The 12537-nt window shown below is 33.2% G+C and overlaps 1 protein-coding gene across 2 annotated transcripts in view; it reads right to left on the bottom strand.

Moving 5' to 3' along the window:
- LOC111410678 overlaps positions 1 to 9766 on the bottom strand; it is an 18309-nt gene extending 8543 nt beyond the window's left edge. The window contains exons 1-5 of one of the 2 annotated variants that reach the window (XM_023041149.1): positions 9618 to 9744; positions 9372 to 9422; positions 7036 to 8495; positions 3958 to 3965; positions 1599 to 1774 (exon numbers count right to left, since the gene is read on the bottom strand). In XM_023041149.1, coding sequence (XP_022896917.1) covers positions 1599 to 1774; positions 3958 to 3965; positions 7036 to 8429 — 1578 coding nt within the window. In that variant the 5' untranslated portion in view covers positions 8430 to 8495; positions 9372 to 9422; positions 9618 to 9744. Of the gene's footprint in view, positions 1 to 1598; positions 1775 to 3957; positions 3966 to 7035; positions 8496 to 9371; positions 9423 to 9617 lie in introns of both variants that reach the window. The other variant, XM_023041142.1, reaches the window with a different exon arrangement.
- Positions 9767 to 12537: the final 2771 nt, after the last annotated feature.

The raw sequence follows: 12537 nt of genomic DNA, 5'->3' as shown, positions 1-12537 counted from the left end.
TGGTTGAAAAAGAATGAAAAGTTTTTTATTTACATGTAATATTATTTTATAGAAGATTGTGTGGTTGAAAATAAATGATAAGGAGAATGGGGGCCAAACGGGGGCTAATTCATGCAAGGGTGACAATCCAACTCAGCTCTTGAGATCCTATGGTCCAGAAGCACTACTCAAAAATGCAAGAAGTGGATCACCAAAATTGCTGCAAATATGAAACCGATGATAATTATCAATGTTGTCAAAACTGGAGAGAACTGGCCAATTCAAGCATGAAAATTGGGAACAGGACCCAAATCCAGTCTGGTTATAGGGTTAAAAACAAATATATAAGAACAGGTGCAAAATCTGGTAAATCAGCCAGTTCAACAGGAAGCTGGGGATGTGGACAGTTTTACTGGGTTCACTGGTTGATTTTTTTAGGAAAATAAAAAAATAAGACGGTTGAATCTCCCATCCGCCATTTTCCTCTAGGTCTACTTCACTGAAACATGAAAAGCTTTCATCTATTTGACTTCAGCAGATCGATTTTTTTAAATTGCTCACAGTTCACTTTGGTCAAATTAAAGACTGCAGGGAACAAAAGGCACAATAAATTTAGGTAGTTTTCGACACAATACGCACATAATAATAACTGTAGTCCAATAACGGGGAAAATAGAAGAAATAATGGAGAAGGGAGAAGAAATTAGAGAAAGGGGGGAGAAAGAGAGTAGAAAAAAGGGAAGGGAAGAGAGGGAGAAGAAAAAGAGAGGGAAATGAGAGAGGAAGGAGGGGAGAGAGAATTGGAAGAAATTAGAGAGAATATCTGTTTGTATTCAATTATCAGGCTAATTAAATCAAAATATACCCTTCTTTGTTTATGGTTCAACCTAGACAAATTTAAGCAGGAAGTAAAATAAAATAAAATAAAATTCTTCAAAATAACATATAATTTCTTTTCCTAAAATAAGCATCCATTCTTGAAAAGTCTTCAACAGAACATTTTTTAGGATCTCCATCAATTTTACTTCAACGTTAAGAATATTCATCAAAAAGTTCCTTATGTAATTCCATTACTTCAACTGCACAGAGCCACCTCCCCCCATTGAATGTCCTTATGGCTGTTTCAGGACATTCAAAAATCCATCCTCTTATGCCCATTTAATGTAGAGAATGAGGAAGGCCAAACCTAGCATATATGAAGTAGACAAAAAAGGACTCAATTATTCTTGGCTCATTGTAGCTTTCCAGATCAAAAGGAACTCAAAAAACCAATTCGTGTAGCTTAAAGATACTTTAAAATTAAGAAGCTAGAAGGGTGGGTACCCAAAATCAAACCATGAAAAACCAATTACTTCTGTCCAAGGAAAACTGTCCAATTAAAAAAAAAAAAAAAAAAAAAAATATCTTACAAAAAAAAAAAATACAAAAAAAAAAAAAAAAAAAAAAAAAAAAAAAAAAAAAAAAAATCCTTTGAATTAGTTTCTTGAAACTGCATTCACAAGTGGGCGAGAAATGCAATTTCTATGTTCTTTTCTATAAATCATGTAATTTAAAGGGAAGGAATAGCTGGAAACTTAACTGAATGTAATAGCAAAGGCAATAAATAGTTTATGATCTTACTTGGCGATTAGTAGCAGTAACATGTTCAGCTGGTATCCGGATTTCTAGGGTAGGAGCATTTTGAGAGATTTCACATGTTCCATCAGCTTGTGAGGATTGAAATTCCTTCCACAACTTCAACAGTTCTTGCATGCATCCACCAATTTTGTAAACGACACAAGACATATCAGCCTTACCTGTATAGTAACATCACAGCTTCATCAAAAACGTTATTATGATGAAGATTTCCCAATTAGTAACTAAATCATTTGTGAAAACCAGTAGCTCTATCTATATCATGAGAATGATTTTTGATTTAGCTTAAAAGACCAGTTTTAGGATATATGCGTGTTTTTCTAATTATTTTCTTGAAGAAAATCAAATATTTAAATATACGTTCTCAGAATTATGGCAATCAATATGATGAGATTTATATATGGCCTTAAAGCACATATTCCAGAGTGGAAAGCTATTAAGATTCTTATCACAGCCATATAAAGTAAATGCTGATGCTTACTTGAGACCATACGTCCCAAAAATGTCAACTAGAAATTGATAAATAGTCATCAAATAAATTATAACTTCATAAACATTTGGGACTCGATATGCCACCAAATTTAATCCCATTGGACATTTGCTCTTTCTTGTCCAAAGGGTGGGATGTCAGAAACTATATTACACAACGCAAACTCCCCTCATTAAAATTTTACCCTTCTATGCTAAATCAAAACCTGGAAATTCAATAACTTTGGAATAAGTAGGTTAGTTTGATTCTATAGGAAAAGACACAATAACTGGAGCTATCAACTTTTCAGGTCCATTCCGCTAGACAGACAAGCAATCAATTCAAGAAGTCCCCCAAGAGATAACAAGGCAAAAGGAGCATTTAACAGAAAAGGGTACAAAATAAGCTAACAGGTTTGCTTAGACAGCTTCTTAAATACTTGTGAAACTAAAAACATATGGAGTCAGCAGCTTCAGTGAATTTTTTGAACACGGTATTAACAGTTAATTTCAACTTTTCTTTTGTCGACATAAGTTACAACAAAGTACTAGCAATTGTTGATATTCAAATTTCATATTACATGAATGCTAACATCATGCTGAATCTAAAAAATAAGGAATTAGAAAATAGCAGTTTAAAATGTTTTATAACCTGCAAACAACTTTTGCTGACAAAAGTAGGACATCATATATTTTCACATGATGGGTTTAAACCAACCAAACTAAAATTTTTACCCAAAAGTGTACTCATCATAGTATAATAAACTTTCTTATATACTTTTTGGCACAGAAATTAAGATTGTGATAACATGAATGATTTAATCTAGACACAAGTCCAAAGAAAAAAACAAATGCAACTAAAAGAAGGGACACAGCATCCATGAAGAGCTTTTACACAGCTTAAACAGCAGCACATGAAATCAAAGTTCTTGTCAAGAAGAGGCAGCAATGTTGAAATGTGGACATTAGGCACGGAGAAATTCCATATAAAGTAGTGGTTAGATTGGAAACGAACCATGTGAGTGAAAAGACTTCTATCCCCACAAGAAGTAATCATTCACAAAGTCAAAACATATAATCAAGTCAATTAAAACTAATAAATATAAAGTCCGAAGAAAAAAGTAAACGTACAATGAAATAACACAAATAAATGAAATAACGTACAATGAAATAACACAAATACATAACCCTAGGGCAAAGCAAGCTGAAAAGGCATGAACCGGAAGACAACAAGCAGCATTTTGCAAGACCAGTTGAAAATGTAGAATGAAATAACAATTACACGTCCCAAGAGCAAAGCAAACTGAAAAATCATATTCCAGACAGCTGATAGAAGGCAACAAGCAGCACTTTGTAAGACTATTTGTCCATGTAGAATGAAATATCAATTACAAGTCCCAAGGGCAAAGCAAACTGAAAAGGATGTTCCACACAACAAATTCAGAAGGCAGCAATAAGCATTTTGCAAGGCCAATAACATTAACAGGAACCATATAGTTAGTTGCACAAAATTAAAAGGCAGGTGAATTATATGCATTAGAGAGCTACATCTTAACAAACATTTTCATACAGAACCTCTGGATCCAGCATTCTTCCAGATTACAATTATCTCATTTGAGAAAGTTCCTATTCTAATTTCAAAATAATATTGTGAAAATGAAGACTTCGTCAAATATCACGTCCTTGATAAAGAACAATGATTCATACAGTATCACAAACATAAGATTTACGTCACAGCCAATGAATATTGTGTATAATTTAATAATAATGTTCAGTAATTGTAAATTCAGCTAATACCAAACAAGTGAAGAGAAAGAACTTCCTGTCTAATAATAACCAAATAAGAGTTCCGGCTGGACATGAATTGACAGCTTACCTTGTGACCTGCATAAAATTGAAACATAAAATGGTTAAGCCCATCATTTCAACCCCAATCAAGGAAAGTTCTCCTAATAAATCATATTACCCAACTTTGCACTGAAGTGATGAAGAACAATATCCAAAAATGTAGCAGGCCATTATTTTTCCCAGCATCAAAATAACATAATATAGCAATTAATATGGACTACTCAAGAATCAGAATATATTAAATGCTCTTATTAGTTAATAAAATATCATGGCGTAATTCAAAAGATATGCAGATTTATCCAGATTATAACAACAATAAATGAATCTTATGTAAGAAGAAAGAAAGGAAAGCTACAACTTAAGAGAACGTGAAGTGGCAAAAAGTACACAAGGACTTGTCCATGTTTTGCCATTCGGGATGGACATGTGGCACATAAATGTAATAACCATTCTTTCTCCAGTGAATGGTTAAATGACACTACTATCCGGGAAAAGGGAAAACTCAAAATTATTCGCACATACTAATAAGATAAATCACATATTACCAATCGCCAATTATCATTCCCTTTCATTTTTATAAACTGTGATATCTATACTTCGATGAAAACAAGAAAAGTAAAAATAGTAGGGGGGAAAAAAGGAAAAACAAAGCTACTTTCACATTGAACATTTTCTTCATTCGGATTAGCAACTCCTAGATATGCTTGAACTCAAGAAGCAAAAGTAAAAGTCATTTAACTAATCTAAGAATTAGTTGATAAGTATGAGAAACTACAACGTTTGAAGGCAGATCACTGTAATTTATAAACAGACTTACTAATGCAACCCTTCTCCCCCACCCCTCCTTATTAACAATTCACAGATGAAAAAAATGGCAAAAAAGTCCAAATTGAAGACTCAAATGTTTCTATTGTACATCAGATAAGAGTAGTACCAAAGGCAGCACCTTCTATCAAAAATGGAAAATTGGCTATGTGAGTACCCTGAAAGTAATCGAAAGAAAGAGGGTATGGCTCTTCTGTTCCTTTAACTTTTGTTCTAACCCCCAATCTTCCATAGACTGGGAGTCCCTAGAAGTTTCTATGGTCACTTACGATACATAGATATTCTGAATTAACGAATTCAAAATAAAGGGGCTCGCTTTGGCTGCCTTAAGGAACGACCCTGACTCCATTCAATAGAATTGAATGGTCGGGTCGGAGAGCAGCTCCAATTTTCTGACATTTTAAAGAGCAAAATGAAGAATCATGAAGAGCATGAGTACTACACACCAAAAATCACAACTATTTAAACATTCCATGGGGACGGAGAATATAAACTTGCTCGTGCATAATGTTGCTCAGAGAAACAGGGAGTTGCAGTCGCAATATGCAAAAGACCCTAAGCCCTTTTGAGCGATTCAGACTAGAACTCTCAATCTGCAAGCAGCTGTCTTAAGGAGCCTCTTTCTGAGATAATGATACGCGTCCTTATTCAATGAGGGAAATAAAAGGACCCTACTCATTTAATGCAAACTGCAACTTTTTCCCGAGACATTTAATTTTGTTACCAAATCATAATGTGCCCGTTACTATATTGATGGCAAACAGTAATGGACATCATAATTTTAGTGCTTTTATAATGATTTTCGTTCTATTATTTTCCACTTCTACACTTTCTTCAAGCTTTTGAGAGTGCCAAGAAAGTTCAAGCGAAACTCCTAGAGAGAAAACATTATGACTACATCCAATTTCATAGCATGAAACATTGAAACACCTCAACTCTAGGAATCAAATCTATGCTTATGTGAAGTACTATGTGTAGTATCTGAATAAGGAAATACTGAGTTAGCGCAAGTTTTACTTCAAAAATTAAGGTAAGTTCATATCATCTCAACTCCTTAGCTTATATCTCTAAATATTTAACGATTGCATTTAGTATGGTGTAGTTTAATTTCCAAAAGACATTGTCTTTGGGCGCCTCAAAAATGAGTATCTGAGGTCTTTGTTCAATGGTAAAAGGACTAAGGCTAAGGCAAAAGGTCTCAAGTTTGAATCCCACCAAAAAAAAAAAAAAGAAAAAGAAAAAGAAAAAAAGTAAAAGTCACTTTTCCTATGGTAAAACCATGTGAAACAGAGGCAATGAATTAGAAGCAGCACTGGTTTCAAAAGTGTATCTTGTAATGTGCATAACAAAAAGTAACAAATACATTTTATAATGTTTTAACTGCATATAGTATAAAAAATGTAAAGGGATAGATACTGCAGTCATTCGGGCCAACGGTCCAAAACTTCCTCATAGACACTAGAGAAACTTGTCAAGTTACCATATTCTGACATCAAAATAGGAATTCTAATGGAGATAAACTCCCATGTGCATGAGATCTTAGATTTTTATGGAAGGTTATGGTGTATAAACAAAACAGCAATTCATGCCCTATTTACTGCTTGATGACATCTTTACCAGTGTACCAATGAAATATAGTACATTTGACACATGAATTCTTGGAATCCCTATCATAAGACTCAAACATCACCAGTCAAAGATCAAAGAAATATGAAGTACAGAATTGAGCTAAGCGACCATTCACAATTTTTTGAGATTTTTGGAAAGAAATTGGATACGAGATAAAAGTTCCTAATTTTTAACTTTGAACAGCATACGGAAAATTTATATTAAAATCATAGGTTGATAGATATCATCTGTTTTATGTACATCTTATATGCTATGTTCCCCCTTCGCATTTTGCAATGAAATGGACATGTCAAAAATATGAAAAGAAGTGCACATGATCATGGTTTCACAATCATGAAACACAAAAAACAAAAAATGACTCCAAGATTATGCTTAAACCAATAAAATCTGAAAGAGTTTCAACATACTTTTGCTATAACCGAGCATAACTTATTTTGGACAAAGCAAAACTTCAAATTTAAAGTACACTTACATATCACTAACAGCTACTTAGATACGAAAAAATGGAAACAATATGGGCCTAATTGGCAAGATAGTAAATGCATAAACCCAAATAAATATAAAAGCGCATGAAGAAATCATGAAACGATCTAATCATAATAACTAAACCCCTTAAAAACTAATTCTTCATTCAACAAATGGAAAGTCATACCCTTCAATATCTTGGCTGCGGGACCTAAAACGAGGTTCACGATTTCCCATTTGAGGGCTGCCCCTCGGCCGAAGCATCCTCTTTCGCTGCTGGATACCACTGTTAAAAGCCTCTATTTCCCTTTCTGTACTCCCTTCATCATCAATACCCCCTTCCTCTGATTCTTTTTCATGATACCTACTGCGTTTATCAGGTCTCTCGGCTTCTATGTCGAATTCCCTTTCCTTCTTTCTGTCTCTCGTGCCCCTGTCAATGTTCTTCCAGCTATCATGATCTTTCTGTTTCTTCTGTTCTAGTGTCAAATTTTCCTGTTCCGATGATCTTCCAGAAATCTCCATTGGTTTTTTCTCATTGTGGGAAGCCTCTTTCTCTCCTCCATTCAATACTTCCCTCTTCACATAATCCTTTGCCCTGTCATTCAGTTTTTCTTTGTCTTTCGCAGGATCTTTCTTTTCATTCCCCCACCTTTCAGACTCTCTATCTTCCCTTAATACCTCTTTGTTCTCGCCACTGCTACTTTCCAGTTGCAAGTTGTTCCGACGATCACCTCTTTCTCTTTCCCTTTCCCCCCAGTCCCTGTGTTTCACTTCTTTCCTCTTTCTATCTTTGTCTTTAACCTTATCATCCCCTTTCAAATCAACCTTGTTCTCTCCAACAGCTTCATGAGCTTCAGCAAAGTCCCTGTCCTCAACATTTGAGACTTCCTTTCTAGCTTCAATTGGGCCATGCATGTTTGTACGCGAGGAATGCCAGGGGTCCACACTTCCTCCAGGGGCATCAGGATACTGTTTTCCATGATGTTCTTTAGAATCTTTCCAGTTCAAGCGACTATTAGATCCATTCAAACCCTCCTTATCCAGACTAATGTCACCATCATGTTCCGGAAAAGCATCCCCCCTTTCATGCTTTGCATCTTTACTTTCATCAACTCGGCTTTCATGTTTCACATTGTTATCACCTTTACCACTCTGGTGCAAACCCCTTGGTTCAGCTATAACATCACGGTTCTCAACCTTAATATCCTTGTCACAGTCTTTGGAATCCCTCCGTTCCAGCCTGCTTTCTGAACCAATAACATGATCAGAAAGTGATTCATTTGATGACGATGATACCCTGAACAACATATTTGGAAGCAAAGGCAATCTCCTGTCCATATCACGCGACTCATTTCGTGGCATAATCTTAGGCATCCGAGCATCCTGACCCATATCATATGGAGCATGGTACTCCTGCCTAGCTGATGCTGTCACCTTCCCGCCAACACTAGAGAGCGTGCCATGGTCTTCATGTGGGTATTTCAAAGCAGAGGAGTGACTATGACTTCCACCACTGCCCACATTGCCACTACCATTGCCACCATCCTCATGTGACCTTCTGTTAGGAGTAGTATTCATATTCTTGCAGATTAAATAATTTAATCTCTCTTAGGACATAGAATCAAAAACACCAATTACTGTATCCTACATTTTATAAAAAGGAAAAATTAACACGGGCATAAAATATTTTAAAATGTTTCTTGAGATTAAAGAAACTAATTTAATCCGTCCAGAGATATCAAAAGAGAAAAAGGAAATTTTTATATTCTACCCAAAAAAACGAGGAGAATACACATGTTCTTGAAACAATTCCCAAATAACTTTTAATGCCTACGAGAAGGCATAAAAACCTTTAATTATGCCTTGAGAACGTATAAAAACCTTTAATTATGCCTCGCCGAAAATCTGATTGTTGTGAGAAGCTAATCAAACCCACTTCATATGTTTGATCAAGAGTGGGTGAACGTACTCATGGTGAAAATAATGTTCACATGGAAATGAAAGGTTTTGGAGTGATTAATGAATATAATATTGTGCAATCAAAAGTGCCTCTAATTTGATAAAAAGAGTAATACTTCTTTGCACGAAAACTCAGCCATAAACCCAAATTGATCGAGGTAACAATTGAATTGCACTAACTCAGTAACTCATTACTCGTACCATGATGTAAATTCATATACTTGCCACTTGTTAGTGATGCTATCACATTTTCATTGTCTTAACCACAAAACGATCCGGGTCGAAACCCACAAAATACGATTTCATTAAAATTAAAATCAAAAAAGAAAACCACTGCATTATGAGCTACAAGAATTTGATTAACAAAAAAACAATTTATTTTGATAACCCAAATAAACTGAGGAAAACTGACGTGTAAAAATAACAAAATAAAGTTTAAAGCTTTACATCTCTAACCAGTTTTTTTACCTAAACTTATATACCTACAGGCAGATCAAATTAAAAATACCAGTTATAAATAAAGTTCTAAAGAAGTATAATTAGGGAAGAACGAAAAGTAACCTTCGGTTAGATGAATGAGCGCCAAATACACGGTTTAAGGAAGAATTGTCACTAAGAACATCGAAAATAGTCTTAGAAAATCGAACAATGATTAAAAAAAAAAAAAAAAATTTCCTGACTCGGCTTTTGTGATTGTAACTGAGAAATTTGCAATTCCGAGATGGGATCCACTCGTACATATGTTACATATATTGATTAAGAATGGGTTTTGCACAAAATATGAGCAATTTTTACTGGGATTTTTACCTCTTCACGCAGTTTCTCGCGTGCTCTAAGAAGCCAAACTGGGGCGCGCAGCGATTTGAGGGGCTTGAAAAATTGTGTGGGCGCTTTGGGGATATAAAAGCATTCAACCAAATATGTGCATGCCGCTTAAAGGAAAAAATAACTATTTGGACTAAGCAACTTGGACTCTTATCTTATTTTATATATTTTATTTTGGTGTTTATAAAATAAAATTATATTTTAAAATAGTAGAAAATAAAGATATTTTAATTCCCATTTTGCCATGTCCCACTGCTTGAAAATCCACGGTGAAGACGTCGACGGCCTCCCTCGACCATCATTATCATTCTTTTATATCCCAACTCATTTTGTGTCTATATTTATTTTTATTTTAACGGTAGATTATAGTGTAGTTGACTTTAACTATACTCGAGAAGCAAGGGCGGATTCAGACTATTCGAACTGTAGGGTCAAAAAAAAAAATTTTCGAACAACGTATCATAAACAAAAAAGAAAAATCGGTTGTTTGCTGTTCATATTCGATATTTGCACTTTGGGAAGAAATCGGTGAATTTTGTGATATATTTATAGACTAAATAATGGATATGGGCTATATGATATGGATATAAATTTAGAATTTGGACTTTTTGGGACAGAAAATTAAGTTTTCAGCAAAAAAAAAAAAAAATCCAGAAAAGTGTGGGGTCATTTGACCTCACATGACCCCATGTGAGTCCGCCCCTGTCGAGTCGTAATGAGTTAAGAGAACACCTAATTAAATGTTCTATATAAAAGTTTCGAAATCAACATAGGAGTGTTAAGTAAACAAAAGTATTTAATTGTTATGCATTTATATCATCATTAGCTGAATATTGATTATAATGATATTTTTTATGTATCAATATTTAATAATATTAGTTATTTATCTAAGACACTATGTTCGCCATAATTATTATTAAGAAAGTTTTAATTTATTAAAAAACAAAAAATTAAGTTTATTAATGACTCGTTTAGCATGGCTTTTACCCTTTTTTGAACTTTCTGTAAAAGAGTTTTTTGAGACTGTTACCTTAATTTTTGTTAAGAAACTAATTTCTTAAAAACATTATATTTTGAAAAGTACTTTTAAACAAAGCTAAAAACTCTTCTAACTAAAAAAAGTGCTTTTATGAAATTGGTCAAACGGGTTCAAAAGTAACTTTTAAATCTCAAGAAATCAAAAATCAACAACTTATTTTGATTTCTTGAAAGTTATGACAGAAATTATAAACCCTACATCTCAAAATTTATAAAATTAGAATACCAATAAAAACTTATGACAGAAAAGAAAATAATTTAATTCATAAGGTTACATTTGGAATTTTTGTGATAGATAATTATGAAAGCTAAATGTAGAAGACTGATTATTTCTTTTGTTGGACTAGAAATAATTGGACTACTTTTTAGGTGCGGTAAAAAGGTTTACAACCTCTGTTATTGTCATATTTATTTCTTCAACTTTTTTCTTCTCATTCTTATATTTAACATTCAATTAAATAGCGCATTTTGTTTTCAATAAGGGGCCATTTGATTGTAAAGATAAAATTGAAAATAAATTTCAAAGAATTGAATTGTCAAAAAATTGTTTTCATGATAATTGTAAATTATTGGTGTTTGATTGATATAATTTTCCACGTAAAAAATGTTGAAATAAAATTTTTTTTTTTTTTTGGTATTCATTTGCTTTGTTTTACATAAAATTGTCAATTAAAAGAATATAATTTATTAGTATTGGGGATGAAATTTGTTTCCTTTCAATGCAAAAAAAATAAAAAAATCAAAAATCAAAAAAACCATCTATCTTTTGGTGTTCATTTGACTTTGTTTTACATACGAATTGTCAATTAAAATGATAGAGTTTATTGGTACTGGGAATAAAATTTGTTTCCTTCCATTGCAAAAAATAAAAAACAAAAAAAACCATCTATCTTTAGATGTTAATTTGACTTTGTTTTACGTAAGAATTGTCAATTAAAAGAAAATATTTTTTGCCAATAATTCTTAGAATTTGTTAACCTTGTTCGAACCAATCAAACAAGGCCTAATAATTTTTGTCCAAAAAATCAGTTAAAATTCATAAAAAGACTTATTCATCCTTCATAATTTTCAAAAAATAATAAATACAAGTGTGTGATAAAATAGTTGCCCATCACTTGTAACACGCAAGCATAAAATTCGAACAGAAACCATAATCAACTATCATTCGTGCTAATTAATGAAATGTTAAACGACAATCCAACGTAAAAAGTTAGGAACACAAAGTGTTACAATAAGCAACGATTTACTAAATGAGACAAGACCTTTAGTACAATTAAAATACGATGCAATATAAGAAAACTAAGATATTAGTATAATAAACCAAAATAAAATCTTAAAAACTACCACTTTTTTACTTCTCAAAATGAAATCGTGCCAAAGAGGGAATAAAAAAGTTTTCCACTTATGCTATTCTACACATGTAAATAGCGATTGTCTACTACATTTGCAGCGAATACAATATGGGGATCTCAAAACTTTGCCTAAAAATTTATTTTTGAAATTTTTTATTTTATCATGATGATCATGCTGAGATAGTATTATTGTGTGTCAAGCAATGAACTTTTTAGTCCTTTATTTGCTTAGAGTTGAAGTTAACTTGTTTATATTCTAATCACAATTATGACCTAAAATAAATTAAAATTGGAGCATGCATATACAAGTCGCCTCTTAATACTTCAGTTTGATTATGTTTGTTTAAACGAGTACACCAATTAAATACGAAAAAAGCTCTCTGTACAGGCCCATTTGCTGACACCCCCTAACCACCCCCATGTTACACCCCTTGTACAGGCCTGTGCAAATGGGCCTATACAGGTAGCATAGCTGATTAAATATTTACAAAATCAAGATTCATATATAGACT

Source organism: Olea europaea, chromosome 2 (genome assembly GCF_002742605.1).
Source record: "Olea europaea var. sylvestris chromosome 2, O_europaea_v1, whole genome shotgun sequence".
NCBI classification, from domain to species: domain Eukaryota; kingdom Viridiplantae; phylum Streptophyta; class Magnoliopsida; order Lamiales; family Oleaceae; genus Olea; species Olea europaea.
This window is presented reverse-complemented; position numbering and strand designations above follow the sequence as displayed.